Consider the following 19959-nt stretch of genomic DNA (forward strand, 5'->3'; position numbering starts at 1 on the left):
ATTGTTGCGTCACTCTTCTGAGGTTGAAATGGTTTTTGGTCCTCCCATATTCTTCAAACTTGACATTCACACCTAAGGATAATTTTGGGGAATGTGGGAGGAAGTTGAAGAATGTGTTTATTTTGTATATTTGCTGTATTGAATGGGGATTTTTGTTTCACCAACAAAAAAAAAAAAAGAAGATCCTATCACGTATAACAAAAGCGGTGTGACTCCATCACGTCCTTAAGTAAGAATGACCTTGAAAGCCCCCTCTTTCCCATCCCCCATTCACCCGCTCGGCATCGAACGCTCCCCATCTGACCACAAATGAACAGCGGGTGATCTCTTGTCGTTTGCGTTGCAGAATGAACGTAAGTAGCGTGCGTGACCACCCTGCGTGATGCTGCGTCCCACCCCCCGCCCCGAGACCCATCCCCATCCTCATCCCCTCCCCTCAGTCGTCCACCCGCTCCACTCAAGCACTCGCACGGTGGATGCGCTAGCCACGTTCCTCTCTTTTGGCACTTTCATACAGATGCGTGGAGATTTCTGACCTCTGCAAAAGACGACCGGTAAGCCGTAATGTGTCTTTTTTTAGTCATCACCCAGCACAATCTTAAATGTCATTTCCTGATGGATTACATCAAGGTTGTATTTAACCTTTGAACATTTTTTGTAAATGTATTTTATATGAAGGGAAAGTGAGTGTGTTGTTTGTATAGTTGTGATTTTGAGGAGTTAGTTAGATGCTGCGCTAGTAGGTGCAGCACAGTCACGGGAGTTTCTGGTCAGTTTAACATGGGTTTTATTGAAAAAAAAATGAACTTCATCTTGAAATGATTGGACTCAAGTTGATGTAACACCTCGGGGTGATATATTTTGTTTCACATTTTATTCAAAGGCACTTTTCAAGGTGGATGCTTTCAGCAGAATGTGTAGTTTTTGTTCAAATGTGTCTTTTCTTTCCATAGACACGTTCTAAATTAAAGTAGATGTGTGTGTGCCTCTGACCTTGCTGGAGCTAGAATCTAACCAGAATGACAAGTGAATTATTAATGAGGGACTATTGATTTTTATGACACGTGTCACCCTCCTGTCATTGTTAATTTAAAAAGAAAATCGCTTGAATGTCTTCCCAAATCATCGACTATCACTTCGAAAACCGATGGCTGTTGCGTTTGTTGCATATTGTCATCAATGAGTGGTAGAACCTTCAAGGTCGAAAACAGTCTGTTCCGGTATGCTGGTTCATCTCTGCTTTTCTCATGTTAAAACAAAACAAAACAAAACAATAAATGTTCACACAAATAGAATGATGGAATGATTTGGTTGAGGGAGGTGTAGGATGTTGGGAAGTGGAGCCAGGTCTTGCTCATGGTGAGTCAACTTCATACATCATGCTTATTAAACGCTGAACAAGTGTAAAAAGATGCCAAGGGCTGCACAGTGAAACAATAGATAGTAAAACTAAGGTTCCTAAAAGAACGACTCACCCGTAGGTGGCACATGATATGAATGTGCAGACAGATTACTGCATATTCCTGGGGGATGAGTCTCTTCACACTATAGATAGAGAGACAGATAGGGGCGAACAAATAGCATCAGTTTCATGGTTATAAGCCTTTAAGTAATAGACAACACAAATGGTGGGACAACACATGTAGACTGGCAATATAACAATGCTCACAGGTATATATTCTTTATCCTTTGCAGAAAAAAACTACCACTATTACTGCATCTTACTGAGTCGGTTGTGAAAGTTTTCATAATGGCTGTACCACACTGGCTTGTGGTAGGCTGCAAAATATCCTGGTAAAAACTGTTTATGTAATTTCTGCATGTTTTTATTGAGTTCTCTCATCTTGGGGGGTGGAGTTGTTTTCATCTGGGTTGTCACATCCTGTACAATGTCTCATGTGCTGTAGTGAGGGGCGGGGTGAATGACAAGATAGAATGAAGGCTTTACAGTTAATGCATGTCGGATTACGCAGATTTGTGAATGGCTGCGGATTATTACATCATAGGCTCATGTTGACAAGCAGACGAGTCATGCATGCAGATGTTGAGGGATAAAAAAAAAAAAAATAACACCGATATTAAAACTGTGGTAAGAATTGCATGTCAGAGAAGAAAAACATGAAGGAACCTTGTATTTTATGATGGATTTGAACTTTTAGGACGGATTTGACGGTAGTGAGATAGTGTTGCGATTGCATCATTTTCTGTATCCAGAAATGGAATTGGGGAAGGGATGGGGGCGGGGGTTATGAATAAGTAAGCAAATTAAGAGAGGCTTGTGATGTGGATTTGGCAGGCACACGACGGCAACTCCCAAGGCGTCATGTCGCTGTCCTCCATTAGTTTGGGATGAGGCTGCACCGCATCGGCCTGATAGAGGGCTGGGTGAGCGGGGAGGGATGTCTCTACCGGGGCTTCAGGGGATTAGGGGATTTACAGGGGGTGGGAGAGGTGGGTGGGGGCGGGGGGTTCGCAAAAGTTAAGCTCGTAGAAAAGGGAAATTAAATTTGCAATTTGCACGATTGAGAATTTTTGCGAGCGCCACAAAATGCAGCGCGACTTGCTGTTTGTTGAAATTGAAACGCACTACTGTGTATGTCAATACAAAGCTTTTTTAAAGTGTTATTTGTGGATTTCAAACAGGAAAAGGAACCTTTAAAGTACTCTTGATCAAACGGCTCACTGTCTTTTGCCGACAGCATCAATATCGATCCATTTTTTTCCCCCATAGCGCTTGTCCTAATTCCAGCTGTTGGTGACTGGAGCCTAACACTGCTGACTTTGTGCCAGAGTTGGGATACAGCCAGCCAATTGCGTGGCAGCTATAAACAACCAATCAATCACACTTGCAATCACACCAATTAGCCTAACAAACACGGACTCCTTTTTAACTTTGTAAAAGCATGTTAGGTGGGAATTGAATTTCACCTCTGCTTCTAATTGCCAGGTCCATTTTTGTCATTTCCACACCAAAAATTCCCAAGATTTCAAAATTGACTTTTTCTTTTCTTTTATTTCTCTCACATGCAGGACTGAGGGCCAAACAAAGAACAAAATCATCTATAAATCTTCAGTATTCCCTCTACAAAAGCTCTTGAAGGCATCACTTCTTCCACTTCCCATCAGTCTCCAGCTCCCCCCCGGCCTCCCCTTCCTGACCCCCGGCCTCCCCGATGCCTAAAAACAGCAAGGTGACGCAGCGGGAGCAAAGCCATGAGCACGTCACGGAGTCCGTGGCCGACCTGCTCGCGCACGAGGAGCCGGTGGACTACAAGAACAGCTCCATGAACGTCGGCGCCGTGGCCGGAAAGAAAGCGCCGCAGATTGAAGTGCCGGAAAGTGACGGGCGCCCGGCCTGGAACAGTAAGCTGCAGTACATCCTGGCCCAGGTGGGCTTCTCTGTGGGCCTGGGGAACGTGTGGCGTTTTCCCTACCTGTGCCAGAAGAATGGGGGAGGTGAGTCGGACCGGGTCGTGAGTGACCCCTATGCTTCACATAACCTAGAAAGTCCAGTAAATGTAAGCTTTCTGTGCAAGTGGATCGTAATTGAAATTCCAACTGTTTTTAAAGCAACACACATTCAGAGTCACAGATACTACAATGTAGAATTTGACGGTGGCAACCCCAAGTGCACAAAAATGATGTCTCCACTTCCATGCATATTTTTGGTTCTGGAATGTAAATCGCCACAATATATGAGGGACTACTGTATAGACAAACAAGCGTTCTAACCCATATTCACACCATTAGACAATTTAGAGTCTTCATGAACCTCAGATCTACATTGTTTTTACCTAGAGAAAACCTGAAACAACATGCAAATATCACGCAGGAAGGGCTGAGCTGAGATTTGAACCGCTAACGTCAGAACTTTGAGGCAGATGGGCTCACCACTAGTTCACTGTTTGACTAGAAAGACATTTTTCGATCAAACTTTGGGTTTGGTCAAGCAGAAGCTAAGGTTCCACTCCCACCCTTTAGGTGGTGCTAATGCGCAATACAAAAGTGCCCAACAGGTGACAAAGAGCCACGTAAGATGTGGAGCTAAGTTTTCATGTTAAAATACAGCATCGGTTTTCTTGATCTGCACCAAAATATCTTGATTCTCTGCTCCGAAGCCTTCCAGCCACTGTTTTCCGTAAGGGAAAAAAAAAAAAAAAAAAAAAAAAACACGAAGAAACGTGTCTAAATTTAATTGCAACTATTGATTGGAGTCGTGGCAGGGCATGCTGGGTAAAGCGAGCTTTGGCCAAAGAGAAAAACTATCAATTTAAAGATAATTGTAGACTGGGATGCATATTATTTCATCTCTTCTCATCCTTTTTTTTCATCTCGCCTCCATCATTCTTTCAGCCCTCTCCACCCATCCATCAATTTCATCTCTCCATCTGGTCACCTTCTCTCCCTTCAATCCTTTAACCTCCCTTCTTTTCGGCCTTTCGTTTAGTTTTATCTTTTTACTTCTCCACCTTTGTTCCTCTTTCTACCCTTCCCCTGCGGTCCTTTAAGTTTTTCTTTTCCTGATTTTTCCTTTTAATACCCTGCTCCTATTCCTTTTACCTCCCCCTTTTCTCCAGTCAGCCTTTCAACCCCACCACATCCCTCTTTTCACTTCCTCTAATCTCCATCCTTGCATTCACGTCATCTGCCCTTCCCTTCACATCTTCTCTTCCTTTCACTTCCCATGCTACCCATTTAGACTTTCATCCTTGTGCCTCGTTTACTCTTCCACCTCCTATCTAGTCACTTCTTCTCCTCTTCCTTCTGCTTCCCCTCTTCTGCAGCCATCCTTTCATCTGCTCTCAATCCATCCACTTCATCTGTGTATACAGTAGCTATTTTCGATGCAGTTCATGCTTGCTGGCTATAAATCACAATATCGCAGCTGTTGACTCGTTTTTTTTTTTTTTTTTGCACATCCTGATTCTATCCCGGTGGATTAGGCTGCAAAAGGACAAATTGAGACGGAGGTCGAAACATTAATTGTGAAGGAGTTTGGTAAAAATATTTGGCTTTATAAAGATGCTGTATTGTTCCTGCCAAGATCATCTCCAAATCTGCTTGATGACGCTGCGTCTCTACCTCCCTGTAAGTCAACAAGCCTCTCTAATTTTCAGGCGCTTATCTCGTCCCCTACTTCATTCTCCTGCTTGTCATCGGCATCCCACTCTTCTTCCTGGAGCTGGCTGTGGGTCAGAAGATTCGACGTGGGAGTATTGGAGTGTGGAACTACGTCTGCCCACGTCTGGGAGGGATCGGGATGTCGAGTTTGATGGTACTACAACCAAAGCCATAATTTTCTTTGTAAGGGTTGCGGGTAACTGGAGCTTACGCCAGTTGCCTTGAGTCGAGTTGGGGTGCAGCCCGGACAGGTTGCTAGTCAGTCAAAGGTCACAAATAGGCAAACAAACGTAGTGTCATATTCATACTTTTGACATTTTGGAGATACAGTAAAGAAAATAAGTATTTGAACATTTTGCTACTTTTCAAGTTCTCCCACTTAGAGATCATGGAAGGCTCTTAAATTTTCATCGTAGGTGCATGTCCACTGTGAGAGAGATAATCTAAAAAGAAAAATCCAGAAATCACAATCTTTGATGTTTTTAACAATTTATTTGTGTGATACAGCTGCAAATAAGTATTTGAACCCCATCGAAAACCAATGTTAATATTTGGTACAGGAGCCTTTGTTTTCTATTACAGAGGTCAAACGTTTCCTGTAGTTGTTCACCAGGTTTGCACACACTGCAGGAGGGATTTTGGCCCACTCCTCCTCACAGATCTTCTCTAGATCAGACAGGTTTCTGGACTGTCGCTGAGAAACACAGAGTTTCAGCTCCCTCCAATGATTTTCTATTGGGTTTAAGTCTGGAGACTGGCTAGGCCAGGCCAGAACATTGATATGCTTCTTACGAAGCCACTCTTTGGTTTTCCTGCCTGTGTGTTTCGGGTCATTGTCATGTTGAAAGACCCAGCCACGACCCATCTTCAATGCTCTGACTGAGGGAAAGAGGTTGTTCCCCAAAATCTCACAATACATGGCTGCGGTCATCCTGTCCTTAATACAATGCAGTTGTCGTGTCCCATGTGCAGAAAAACACCCCCAAAGCATGATGCTACCACCCCCACGCTTCACAGTAGGGATGGTGTTCTTGGGATGGAACACATCATTCGTCTTTCTCCAAGCACGGTTAGTGGAAATATGACCAAAAACTTCCATTTTGGTCTCATCAAATTTCAGACCCCTCCATGATTTCTAAGTGGGAGAACTTGCAATATAGCAGAGTGTTCAAATACTTATTTTCTTCACTGTACAAGCAATCATTCAGACAATTTTTTTGCTTAGGAAAGTCCTCTTTGCTTAATGATGCGAAATGCCATTGACATGCTAATGTTAACATCGATGGTTGGTACAGATACTGGAACACAACCTTTGGAGCAACACATGTTGACAGATATAATAATACTGGCATTTATTCTTTATCCTCCACAAAAAATTACAGATATCACAGTAGACTCACTTACAGTAGTTGAAGAATTATTACTACTCTTCATTTGTGTCTGCATGATTGTATCATACTGCCTCCGAGTGATGAAGGTGGACGCACCTGAAGGAGCAGCACAATAAATTGGATTGCTGCAGTATGTAGTAACCAAACAAACTGTTTGCTTCTTATGTACAAACTGTTTTTATAAATTATAAGATTAGAGTGCTCTATTCCTTCTTCAAAACAACACTTTTCAGGGGTAGGTGGCTGCACAAAATTAAACATCACAAGACAATGATGTTAAAAAAATTCTCAACTCCTCTAAAAATCCCATCTGGCATTTCAAAGTGATTACATAGCAGATATGTGGCAGTTAATAAATATTTACAACATTTCCATTAATTTTAAGTGGGGAAAATGATTTCAAATAGTGTTGATTTTTTAGCCTGGTCCTGGAATAAATTAAACTCTTATCTCAATGCACCACCGTATTATGGTCGAAATGCTTCACAAGCAAGCAAGGATGTATGCATGTTGAAGTTACTCCATCACCGCGCCTCCCACTCCTTAGTACATGAGAGGTATTGACTTGTTTGCCAGTGAAACGGAGCCTTTCTGTCAAGTCGCACAGCTGGCGTGGATGTATCGCTAAAAATATCTCTGAGACTATCGGCATTGAAAAGAGAGCACTTGAATTATTCACGCCTCTCTCCAACCGGATGCAGCCTCTTGCACGACTGGTGGCAGCATGAGGATCAACGTACCACCACCGGTGCTTATTATGTCTGTCTTTCGGTCCATCTAGGTGTGTGGCTTTGTGGGGCTCTACTACAATGTGATCATAGGCTGGAGCATCTTCTACTTCTTCCAGTCCTTCCAGTATCCTCTGCCATGGAGTGACTGTCCTACCCGCAAGAACGGCACGCTTGCCAGTGAGTTACCGTACACTACAGCCATGCATCCAATTTCTATACTACTTATCCTGTTCATGAATGCGGGGAAACTGGAGTCTAACCCAGCTGACTTCGGGCAAGAGGCGGATTACGCCCTGGACTAGGTGTCCACCAATCACAGGCCACATCTACAGTAGAAACAAACACCTAAGGACAACTTCAAAGTCTTTGATCTATTTTATGAGTTTTGAAATGTTTCAAACGTTTCAAACTCATGCAGGAGTACACATCGAGGAAGGATCCCAGATTCAAACCACTTAACTGAGGCAGATTTGCAAAACACTCGCATGCTCATGTCCTAAAAAAAATGTAAAAACATTTTGAAAATGTATTGTAATTTATAAATTGCCCCAATTTAACCGACATTTTAAAACAGTTATATGCTGAAATAATAATAATTTAAAAAAAGGATGAACAAGAGATTCATCCTCATTGAACCAAGATCCAATATTGCAGCGGTGTCAAATTTATTTTTGTCGTGCGCCACATTATAGTTATGGATTGCCTTGGAGGCCCGTTACGACTGTGACCCCATATGAACTATCACATACAAACAACAAATTTGATGGATAACTGGTTTTAAAATCAGACGCAAATAACATTATTTTTACTTATTTTATTATTTTTGTTTTGAGGGCTGGAGCACATTAATGGGATTTACATTAGTTTCAGTGAGGTCAGATCATTTAGAATGTGAGTGTTTTGAGTTACAAGCATGGCCACGATACCAATTAAACTCCTATCTCAAGGCACAAGTGCATTGTAACTTATTTGGCTACAAACCTTTGCCCACGCTCCATTAGAGGGGGCAGGTTGTACCTACAAATGACTGGTGACCAGTTTAGGGTGTAGTCAGGGTTTTGTTCGAAGTTAGCTGGGATAGGCGACCCTTGTGAGGATAAGCAGCTTGGAAAATAGATGGATGAAGCCAGTGAGTGCTCCTCTCTGTTGCCAAATATGTTTTTTTTATCAGTCTTTGTACCCTCCCAAAATATAAAGTCGTGGAACCAGAGTGCGAGAAGAGTTCGGCCACCACTTACTTCTGGTACCGGCAGACCCTGAACACGACCAGCACCATCGCAGAGAGCGGCGGCCTCAACGTGAAAATGACTTTATCTCTTCTGGCTGCCTGGATCATCGTCTGCCTTGCCGTCATTAAAGGGATCGCCTCGTCTGGAAAAGTATGACAAAGCAGAAGACGTGAGGGACGGTATCGAGCTGCTACAACATACTGTTTGTGGTAATTTTTCCTTAAAGGTGATGTACTTCAGCTCCCTCTTTCCCTACGTGGTTCTCTTCTGCTTCCTGGTGAGAGGGTTGATGCTGAAGGGATCTGTGGATGGCATTGCTCACATGTTTACGCCAAAGGTGAGCCCAGCAGAACTACCGTAATTCCTGCCCTCCAGAGCGCACCTGGTTACAAGCCTCACCGAGTACATTTGTAAAGGAAATACCATTTGGTCCATACATTTGCCGCAACTGTGTGAAAGCCGCAAGTGTGCACAGTGAAACACGAGATATTTACAAAGAAAGACAGTACACAGAAAGAGTTTAACGCGAGCGCCAGGCTAATGGTAGTGCTAATGCTAACAGGGCCGGTTAAAATAAAACTTACCGGAAAATATCACTGAGACACGCCAGTAACACACCAGCAACACGCTAACAGAGCGCTAACGCTAGCACAGCGCTAACTGGGCTGGTAAAAGTCACTTCCTCAACACATATATTCCACCGGTCTCATCCTTACCTTTTCCGCTCAAGTGCCCCCTCGCGGGTGTTAGAAAAATGCAGAAATTAGCCACATCACCGCATAAACCGCAGGGTTGAAAGCGTGTGAAAAAAGTTGCAGCTTGTAGGCCGGAAATTATGGTACTGTGTGTGTGTCAATTATAAAATTTTCTCTTACGTACACCAAAAGGAAAGCTCTCTCTCGCACACACACGCACAGACACACAAATCTAACACCCAAAATCCTCTCACTTAAACCTGTAAAAAAATACACCAATGAGTCTCCCTCACCAAAAACCTACATCCTGTACATGCACAAACTGTTCAAAACCTATTAAAAAAAACCCTCACATACACTAAAAACTCCATTCACACCAGAAAAGCTCATGCAAAATCCATCCCCACAAAAACTCCCACACAACAAAAACACCTCACTTGCACAGAAATCCTCATACTAAAAAAAAAACAACTTCCTAACAATCATTCACACAAGAAAAGATGAAAAGAGAAAACACAAAAAAATAAACTTGCTCTCACCAAAGCCAAAAATATCTCAGTCACCAGAAAAAAAAAACTGTAAATGTAAATTTGTATGAGTTAAATGTTAATTTTGATCTGTAAGTGTATAGAACCACTGGTAGAACTTCTGGTTTGCTCCCTTTTTTTTTCCATTTTAATCTGACAAATGCTTAATCATACCGTTTCATCTCGTAGCTGGAGAAGATGCTGGAGCCCCAAGTGTGGAGAGAGGCGGCCACCCAGGTGTTCTTTGCCCTGGGTCTGGGCTTCGGGGGAGTCATCGCATTCTCCAGCTACAACAAGATAGACAACAACTGCCACTTTGACGCTGTGCTCGTCTCCTTCATCAACTTCCTCACGTCCATCCTGGCCACGCTGGTGGTGTTCGCCGTACTGGGCTTCAAGGCCAACATCATGAACGAGAAGTGTGTCGTAGAGTATGTTCTTTTTCTTTCTCCTTTGGACTGTCATGTCATGTGCGTTCACTTCCGGGACCACAATATTAGGTACACCTGCAAAATCTTCTAGCTGGTAGTATGGCACTTTACAAGTGCCTATTAGGACATTATGCCTTTTATTTTGCTTCCAGGTTCTGTAAAGACGAAACCATTGTGGGCATTACTTATGTATCTATAAACTCAAATTAACCTACAATGTTGGACTAATTCTGGACACAACTATCAACCTGTCTGCACATTAATCCAGATCTGTCAAAATATAATGAGAATTTTTGCGTCAATGCAATGAATTGTGCAGCTTCATCTGGTGTGCCCACTTTGTCAACCTGAGGGCAGTGCAAGACTGACACGAGTACGGTATATATAGAAACGGTCACAGCTCTTCAGGAGCTGCAGTAAAATTTGTCATTCTTCCCAGAGGATAAAGAATATACAGGATCTGTGAGTATTGTTCTATTGTTTGTGTATTGTCACCTCAACTTTGATGTTCTAATATCTGTTGTACAAACGGTTATAACACAACAAAATCAATGCTCTCTGCTAGCTAGTCTATGGTGTTTCCCAGTACATTAAACTAGAAGACTTAACGGCAAAATTCCTTTTTTTTTTTTTTGGATATGTAATTCTTGTTCAGCCAGACAAACATCAACTTGGAGTAGCAGTAATAACAGTGTTGCTTGGTGTGTTGAGATCACTGCCACCATACAACGGTCATTATCTAAATATTTTGGAAGTTAAAAAAATAATAAAATAATACAAAAACTAAAGGAAGGCTCATATCGCAAAAAAAAAAAAAAATCACAAGTCGGGTCACTCGTATCACAAGGGGAGTTTCCAGAGTCTAGCTACATAATGAAGAACAACTCGGTAAATTGTCAGTGTGCTGAACATTGTGGCCCGGCAAGTCCAGAAGGCTCCAGTAGTTATCATCTCTCTTTTTTTTTAATCCCTTTTACTGTATATGTGTACCATTTTTGTCTATGTAGCAACGCTGAGAAGATTGTGGGATACCTCAACTCAAATGTGCTGAGTCATGATCTGATCCCCCCGCACGTGAACTTCTCTCACCTCACCACCTCCGACTACGCCGAGATGTATCAAGTCATCAAGACGGTCAAAGAGGGCAGCTTCTCCCAGCTGGGTCTGGATCCTTGCATCCTGGAGGATGAGCTCAACAAAGTGAGCCAGCACTGGTCCGGATGCGAGTCCACAGCAGGTTCTGTCCTCGACTCATTCGGTCTACTGTCTCTGTGCAGGCCGTTCAGGGCACCGGTTTGGCTTTCATCGCCTTCACAGAAGCCATGACACACTTCCCCGCTTCACCGTTCTGGTCCGTCATGTTCTTCTTCATGCTCATCAACCTCGGACTGGGCAGCATGATCGGTACCATGACTGGCATCACCACACCTGTCCTTGACACCTACAAGGTCCAAAAGGAGCTTTTCACAGGTAAACAAATATTGTATGTAATGAATGATATAAGTAATTTGTTGGTAGAATAAACAGAGGTATTTTGAGACACCAATGGCCCGGTGTGACAGTTTGAGCGCTCCCCCGTGCTGAAAAGTCCCCTTGGGATTGATGCGCATGCGCGTAGAATTTTTTGAATTTTTCTACCTTTTCCCACATCCGTGCCAGTCTGAAACTTTCCCATCCATGCTTCTTCCGCGTGTTCATTTTCGCTCCGCGTGCATTTCGCTATGGACGTCTCACAAAGCCGAACACAGCAAATGAAAGACTACAGAAACAAACGCGAACATATTGTTTGCTATTTATCAAATGGAAAGCACGTTCCAGCATTGAACAAGAATCAACAGAGAATTGTTCGGGCTCTGTCAATAAGGCACATTTGGGATAGTGAAACTAAGTGTCATATCATTTTCACACACTGAAATTAGCTTATATTGTCAGCAGCATGCAGAGCTTTCATTCGCTGCGTTCGGCTTTGTGAGACGTCCATAGGGAAATGCACAGGGAGCGAAAATGAAAACGCGGAAGAAGCATGGATGGGCAAGTTTCAGACTGGCACGGAAGTAGAAAAATTCCAAAAATTTTACATGCATGCAGATTAATCCCAAGGGGACTTTTCAGAAAGGGGGGAGCGCTCAAACCGTCACACCTGCTTCAAAGAACTGCAATGTCAATTAAAAATAGAACAAGGCAGAATTTTTGATGCAGTTGGGTGTATTGACTTGGTGCAGCTGAGCCTATTGCTCTGTCCAGTTAAGCATCCCCAAGTGTGTACTTACCAACCATTTTTTTTCTCCCACTTCCTCAGTGTGTTGCTGCATTGTGGCTTTCCTGTGCGGCCTCCTGTTTGTTCAGCGCTCAGGGAATTACTTTGTCACCATGTTCGACGACTATTCCGCCGGCCTGCCCCTGACGGTGGTGGTCATCCTGGAAAATGTGTCGGTGGCTTGGATTTATGGCACTAAAAGGTACAACAACAACTGCAGATGAGTGTAGGTAGGTGAGTGGGGTATTGTTTACAGAGGCAGGAACCTGCACATACCGTTTAATGTTTCTGCTCCTCTGTTGCCGACAGATTCATGCAAGATTTGGAGGACATGTTGGGTTTCCGCCCTTATGTGATCTACTTCTACTTGTGGAAGTACGTCTCCCCGATTTGTCTAATCGTGCTCATCTCGGCTTCTGTCGTAGAGATGGCTATCAGCCCACCTGGATACAACGCGTGGGTGCAAGAACTGGTCAGCATATTTTCATGTCTTTTTCTACCTAATTTTAAATAGTCATTACAGTATAAAAAAAAAAAAAGAGGACAATCGGGTATTGGATTTGTTACATGCACAGATACACAGAGACTTAACTAAAGCAAACACAAACGCAACAAATTGGGTGGAAGCTTCATACATGGCTAGTGGATATCAAAAGTCTACATTGTTGAAAAGCCAGGTTTTGGAGTAGGCTATACGTGGGGAAAAAAAGAAAAGAATAATCACTTAAAGCTTTTTCCATCATTAATGTAACATACAACCTCTACAACTCAAGTAATTTTATCATTTCAAGAGGTTAAATATAACCACCTGAGATAAACAAATGTGCACACCCTCTCATAAATGGGATATGGCTGTGTCCAAAATTAATCAGTCACATCCAGACATTAAAAGTGAGCCAGCACTACCATGACACCATGCCTCTGATTAATTTTGGGCAGCATCACATTTTTGGGACATCAGGATTTTCATGCATTATATCCTTCAGTATATCAAAATATTTAAGTGTTTTAATCTGAAGACATAATTTGGTGTCAGGAGAGGATAACTCATCGGCATCGGTTAGCACGGAGTTATTTCCTTTCCTTCCTGACCCAACTTGGCTGCCTCAAGTTATCATATAACTTCACCATAAACAAAAAAGAAGTGTTATTTCCTTCATTGTGGCCTGTTCGGAGACTTTTATCTCAATAAGGCAAAAAATTGCCTCCCTGCCCATGAATGGGTTAATCCAAATTTGTTCAATAAAACCAAGGTATAACATTTTATCATTAATTCTAAAGAGTATGTTTGGCACAAATTAAACAATAAAATAATCAATAACAATAATAATCACCAAAATAACACCATACATACAACATAGCATGGTAGTGTCGGAATCATTTTGGGGCTGTATTTCTTCACCAAAAAAATCTTCAGGCTTGTGGTTAAGAGCAAAAACAAAAGAAACCTCAGGAAAATTACCATTAGAATAACTTGAAAATGGTTTGAGGTTATTCAGAGGCAGTTTCAAAAGTGGCAGGTGTGTGCCGACTCCCATTTAACATGAGTTTAAATGTAAAATGTGGTTGATTCTGAAGGCATTCACAACAGTTGTAAGAGGTACAGGGCACAATTGAGTTGTATAAGTTTTAGGCCAAATTAAATGTGGAAATGAAGATGTTGAGGTTATCGCTCAGGGTGAGCAGGTTGGATAGGATTAGAAATGAGCTCATTAGAGGGACAGCCAAAGTTGAAGGTTAGAGAGAGCAGACTTCGATGGTTTGGACATGTCCATAGGCGAGAGAATGAGTATATTGGTAGAAGGGTGCTGAGGATGGAGATGCCAGGCAAAAGGGCGAGAGGAAGACCAAAGAAATGTTTGCTGGATGTAGTGAGGGAGGACATGAGGACAGTGGGTGTTAGAGAAGAAGATGGACGAGATAGGCTTAGATGGAAAAAGATTACACGCTGTGGCGACCCCTAACGGGACAAACCGAAAGTAAAAGAAGACCAAAGTATGGCATTTTAAGAGGAGTATGTAGACTTTTTATAAACACTGAAGGTAGGTAAGTAGAAACGTGACTGTGTTTGATCTGAGTTTGAGGCAGATTTAGGATGGGTCGGTTGGGAAGTAGATAAGTGATCAGGTAACTAGTTGGGTAGATAATTGGGTGAATAGGTAGGAGGTACGTTGGTTGATTGGTAGGTGGCTGGGCTTAAGGTTGAACAAGGTAAGAGCATAGGGAGATGATTTGGCAAGTAGGTGGTTAGGTAGGTAGATAGGGCGGGTAGGTGGGTTGGTGATTGAGGTGTGCGAGTGGTAGTTTGGTTGGTTGGTGGGTGGGTACATAGTAGGGTAGATTGTTGCTAGGTAAGTACGTTGAAAGATGGCTGGGTATCCAGCGAGGCTCTTAACACTTCTCAGCTTTTAATAGAATAGAAATATTTCAGTTACGTTTCTTCTAAGTCACCCGTAATAATTCAACCTCGTCTGTATGTGTGTGTGTATGTAGGCTCAGGAGCGGTTCCAGAGCTACCCCACATGGGCATTAGTCATGTGCTTTGCGCTCATAGTGGTGGCCATGCTTCCTCTCCCCATCGTCTTCATCGCCCGTCACTTCAACCTGATGTCAGACGGCTCCAACAAGCTGTCTGTCTCCTACCGTAAGAGCATGATGAAGGACATCTCCAACCTAGAAGAGCAAGACGAGTCCAGGTTCATCCTCCGCGCCAAACCCGGCGATGTGGCAGCGTCACTGGCGGCACGCAAAGCCTACCTGGCTCCTAGTGGAAACAAAGCCCTGGACCCCAACTCCTTGTCTCCGAAAAGCTGCTATGGTACAGGCTATCAGAATGCCGCCATCAGCCCTACCACACCAACCACTCCCACAACACCCGAGTCTGACTTTTAATTCTACCATCTAGTTTACCGTCACGAAGGGGCCAAGAATCCCCACACTGCCCCCCCCCCAATAAAAAAAACATATTTACAAAGCTGCAAATCACTGAATTCATGCACTAAAGATTTAATTTCATTTGGCTTAGCACAGGGAACCTCAGTTTACTGACCAACCACTTAATACTATTGAAATGAAGAGCACCCAAAAACGGGCAGTGTCGACTTTATGTTGTCAAACACAGACAAGGTTATATAATGCAATCGTGTCTATGTATGGGCACAAGGCAGCGCCTCTCCACAAAATAATACTTGTATATATTTACAAACCTCTTATTGTGTATAATAAACTACAGTACTGTCTGCTCATTTTCAATGTATTTCCTCAAATAGTGACCGAGCAATGTTTCCCAACCTTGGCACATATTTTAGATTAGAACAATCGCAAGTCACACCACAAAACAAAAATGTCACAAAAGGTTCGTATATATTGAAGTTATCGTGATCTTGTATCAGTTTTCACACAGATTTACTTCGTTTGAAATTTGGGTCTGTTCATAGTGGAACACAAAGCTGTTATATGAAGATACTGTAATTGTACCTTCTGTCATCTGGTAAAAGAGTATTTAATTGCTCTGTCTGCTACTGTCTCTCACTGGCATAGTAAATGTATTTTGGGGAGCACTTAAAAGTCAAATTGAAATACCTGATGGTCACTTATGGCACACAGATTTTTTTTTTTTGTACTCGACTGCAGAGTGTGATGCATCTTCAGGGAGGTCTTCAGTTTACGACGGCTGCATATGATGTCTGTAGATTACAAATGGCACACAATGAACAACTTTGCGCAGCAGCACAAGAATATGTCATGACACTGTAATAGAAGAAAGCTAATACTACTGATTTACATTTGATTGTTATAGTCATGGCTTGAAGTCTTATTCATTTATATATTTATTGTAACTATGACAACTATTATCTTGTCTGAGCTAGGTCAGTGTTTGAGTTCCAACATACGTACAAATAGAGGACCCCTTTTATTGGGGGTAAGCTGTTTATAAGGGGGGGGGGTTTAAAAATTCATGGCACATATTTATTTGAAGCTCGGTGTCCATTTATTTAACTAGAATGTCTACTAAATGAAAAGCCATTATTTTAGGATCTACGGCATTTCATTTCACTTCTGCGTAGAGTCTGTATAAACTCTAGTTTATGTTCCGTGTGGCACGATGGACCTACTGTAATACAATGAACATTGCACAGTCACGGTCATCATTATCCATTACACTTCATCACAGCAGGAGTTTTATTGATTACGTTTAATACCCCAAAGTTAGAGGCACACAGCAAATCACTTTAACATAAATGTTGAAAGACATTTTGTTCAAAAAGCACAAAAGATTTTCCATTTAGCTGTGCACTACAATTCCGTAGCGATGCTCTAAAAGCACCAATTTCCCTTTTTAATTCAACTATGACACAATAAGTTACTGAGCCTAATCTCTGACCTGTGGTATCAGCACTGTATGTATAGTACACGCTCTGATGACACACTAAGGCAGTTACCGAAGCACAAATTAGAATCAATGTTATCTACAACCTATTCAATAATTGCAACATGTCAGTGACAATTCCAATCTGTTGTAAACGTTCTACATTTGTCACCAAGAATGTCAAGCGTGAATGGTTAAATAACAATGGCTGTTTGTTTTCTGTACCCACTGCTTGTGCATCATTGATTGTTTGTACACAAGCACATCTTCGGTTATATATCTTTATTTTCTTAACCCGTAATATTCAAAGCTGTGCTGTTGTTAAAAAGATTATATTTATATTCCTGTATATTTGCGGTATATGTAGATGTGATAATATCTTATAGACGATGTATATTTTCATCTTAATTGTACATTTAAAGACTTTTTGAGTTTGCGTACATGATGTTGACTGGCGGAGGTGACGTCTGTCACACTCGGGCCAAACTTGACTTTTTCCATCACTGAAAAAGATCCAAGGAAAGCAAAGATTGTATTTAATTGCACCATCCATTGTTCATCCTCCAGTGTTAGTACTGTATAAATAGTCTCATGGGACACTTTTGTGTGGCTAAAAAAAGTTTATTTTGCATCTCATTTTCGATAGAATTTTTGTCAGTGTGGCAAACAGGAATTACAAAGTTTTCCAAAAATGTAAATACTGTCATTTAGCAATTTTGTTCAAAACATTGATTTGGGTGCCGTAACGTATCATTGTCTTATTAATAAGTCTTGCATCACAGAATAATGAATGTTATGAATACACAAGGAGATACATACCTGTATGTTCTATGTTGTCCTCATAGAAGTCTGTGCAAAAGAAATAAAACTGCAAAATAAGTGTGGCTACAGGGAAACCTTGATAGAAATGATCTAATACAATTACAGCTGGCGGTCCTTCTTCTGGTAGGTGTCTTGTGTGTTGGTGCACTTTATATTGATTGCCTCCATCTTCAGGTTCTAGCTGAGCATGTCTGTTGAGGGGAAATGTCCCCTTATAACCGTAATTTAATCCTTCACTGATGATTGTATTGAGATGATCATTATTGTGCAAAGAAACCGTGGCTTCACAAAAAAAAATATTTCAAATAAATATACTAAGATTATCTAAGGAACACAATGTTATGGCGGTTCACTTTATACTTTGATATCTAGTTAGTGTGTACTTTTTAGTACTCAAGCAACTTATTCGCTTACAAGCGAAGGCAATCTCTACCTGTTAAGTGGTGGGTGGAGAAACATCTCCAGGTTTTGAGTCGAAGGCCTTCTCATAGTTGTGAGGGCAAAGCCCAATCTCCTTTGAGATAGTTGGACAGAACCAGGCCTTTCTTGGCTGTGAAAATGTCCATCAAGGGTGAGGGCATATTTGCCAGAAGACATGAGAAAGGTAAGTAAACAGAGAAGGATGACAGACTCATGAGGAAGGAATTGCAATCTGCGTTGACAACCAGCAGGAAAAGCTCTCTTTGCCTCTGAGCTTCCTTCTCGACTTCGGTACCTCCAGAAGTAGTTGGGAGGCTGGCCCTGATGCGCCAGGTTGGAGGAGGGATGGAGCAGCTCAGAGAGGTAAGGTGGGGCGAGAAGATTTATATGTTAAAAAAAAACAGATAAAAGCACAGGCGACCGGTGTTGAGAGGCCAGAATAGGAACTATGTGCTTTCTCTAAAGTGCTTCAGTGAAGAGGTCAGCCGCACCATTTTGAGCCAAACAGAGATATTGTAAGGGAGTGTGCGACCATGCAACTGACTGACAAATAGTGAAAATGATCAGTCACTTTTTATAGTGCTATACCAGGTGGTACACTATACGTCGATCGCGATCGACCAGTCAATCTCCGAGGAAATTATGTTTGATCGCGACCACGCGCCCAAAAAAAAAAGCCAATCATCTATCCCAATGCTTGATTCAGGTATGGCGAATATGTCGATCACAAGGGATGATTGACAAGAAATTCAATTTGACCAATCTGGCCTCTTTGGACACATCACTCCGCATGTGCGCATAATGGAGGGCTCTAGCACGCTGGCTTCCTATTTACCGTCTACCATTGCTTTCTCCACGGCAGTCGCTGCGATCAACCTACTCTGCATGTTTTTGAAATGTGGGAAGAGACTGGAGTACCCACAGAAAACTCCACACAGCCCTCTGAATTGAAGCAATGTCAAATAGTGCCAATATTTCTCAATAGTGGGGTGAGACCTGGGCATGAGAACCTGATGAACATGATTTGCTGTAAAAGAATAAACTGTAGTTTCACATCCAGTGCAGTAGAAGGCAGTGGTGCTCTGGTTGCGTTTGGAGTATTTGCTCTATGGCATAGTACTATTTATTGCAAGAGCACAACCAGTTAAACTTGTACAATACTGTTTTTTAAATGGAGATGAAAAGTAAGGCAGAGAAAAACAAAGACTGTGTAACGCACTAAAGTCACCTGAAGTCCAAGAAGAGGAAGTTGGACGACACGTATGTGGCACTTATGAATCTGGCAAAAATGTTTAGTTCAAACAAGTTATTTATTCATTCTTTTAAAAAAAAAAAAAAAAAAAACCTTCATGGTGGTTTGTCCTCGCTTGTCAATATTTTACTTCTTGGAAAAAAAATTACAATGAAATATATATAATGACTGTAAATTATCCTCGGATTTTCACTATTCGCAATCTGACCAACTCCCAATGCCCAGCGAATACCGGAATGCCACTGTACATTGTACATTTACCAAAATTGGCGTACAGTGTTGTATTTCCATTTCTACTGTAATACAAAATTGCCCCCTAACGGCTTTAAAAAACATAGCCGATGACATCAACGAGCACTTCCACAATGGGAACTACCTGCTGAGCTCCGTTCTCCATTAGCTGGGTGGGTGGGGTGGGGGGAGATCACTGCTTCACTCGAGGGTTCCCAATGACGTCCTGCAGATTTAACATCGGGAGTTAGTGATAAAAGAGCCAAGAGGAGAGGTTGCGCAGTTCTTGAATAATGAGAGTGCTCACTCACATTTCCTTGAATGCGCAACAGATTCAGGTCATGCAGCTTTCCTGATTTAAACGAGCCATGGTTGTGATTCAGAGTAGAACAGTATAACATAATATATAACAATAACAGTAACAGCAGCATCAAATACAGGATAAAACTTTTCAATCTCAGCTTATACAGTAGTAACCAACAT

The 19959-nt window shown here is 42.0% G+C and overlaps 1 protein-coding gene and 2 long non-coding RNA genes across 5 annotated transcripts; 1 reads left to right on the top strand and 2 right to left on the bottom strand.

Moving 5' to 3' along the window:
* Positions 1 to 478: 478 nt before the first annotated feature.
* Positions 479 to 11352, bottom strand: LOC133507992 (uncharacterized). 3 transcript variants are annotated; one of them, XR_009796955.1, is made up of 5 exons: positions 11215 to 11352; positions 9869 to 9981; positions 8482 to 8614; positions 6526 to 6608; positions 479 to 1545 (listed from the first exon to the last, which is right to left on the bottom strand). It is a non-coding gene; the product is annotated as an uncharacterized LOC133507992 (long non-coding RNA). The 3 variants fall into 3 exon arrangements; XR_009796956.1 differs by lacking the exon at positions 11215 to 11352 and having other exon boundaries at positions 479 to 1236; positions 1476 to 1545; positions 9869 to 10000; XR_009796954.1 differs by lacking the exon at positions 11215 to 11352 and having other exon boundaries at positions 9869 to 10000.
* Positions 3174 to 15497, top strand: LOC133507991 (sodium-dependent neutral amino acid transporter SLC6A17-like). Its single transcript, XM_061833640.1, has 11 exons — positions 3174 to 3456; positions 5118 to 5275; positions 7294 to 7420; positions 8441 to 8622; positions 8699 to 8809; positions 9884 to 10125; positions 11133 to 11325; positions 11403 to 11595; positions 12425 to 12584; positions 12692 to 12854; positions 14876 to 15497. The coding sequence occupies exons 1-11, from the start codon at positions 3174 to 3176 to the stop codon at positions 15272 to 15274; spliced, it is 2211 nt and encodes a 736-aa protein (XP_061689624.1). The 3' UTR covers positions 15275 to 15497.
* On the bottom strand, positions 11431 to 17846 carry LOC133507993 (uncharacterized). Its single transcript, XR_009796957.1, has 6 exons — positions 17571 to 17846; positions 17193 to 17254; positions 15965 to 16068; positions 12659 to 12825; positions 12396 to 12577; positions 11431 to 11566 (listed from the first exon to the last, which is right to left on the bottom strand). It is a non-coding gene; the product is annotated as an uncharacterized LOC133507993 (long non-coding RNA).
* Positions 17847 to 19959: the final 2113 nt, after the last annotated feature.

This window comes from Syngnathoides biaculeatus, chromosome 10 (genome assembly GCF_019802595.1).
Source record: "Syngnathoides biaculeatus isolate LvHL_M chromosome 10, ASM1980259v1, whole genome shotgun sequence".
Classification (NCBI taxonomy): domain Eukaryota; kingdom Metazoa; phylum Chordata; class Actinopteri; order Syngnathiformes; family Syngnathidae; genus Syngnathoides; species Syngnathoides biaculeatus.

What these genes read in the sequence shown, in the direction of transcription:
- LOC133507991 (XM_061833640.1), top strand. Translation starts at nt 3,174, where the DNA reads ATGCCTAAAAACAGCAAGGTGACGCAGCGGGAGCAAAGCCATGAGCAC. An exon ending in GTGCCAGAAGAATGGGGGAG is followed by an intron (nt 3,457 to 5,117) that starts GTGAGTCGGACC and finishes TCTAATTTTCAG; the next exon opens with GCGCTTATCTCGTCCCCTAC. An exon ending in CTCACATGTTTACGCCAAAG is followed by an intron (nt 8,810 to 9,883) that starts GTGAGCCCAGCA and finishes TTCATCTCGTAG; the next exon opens with CTGGAGAAGATGCTGGAGCC.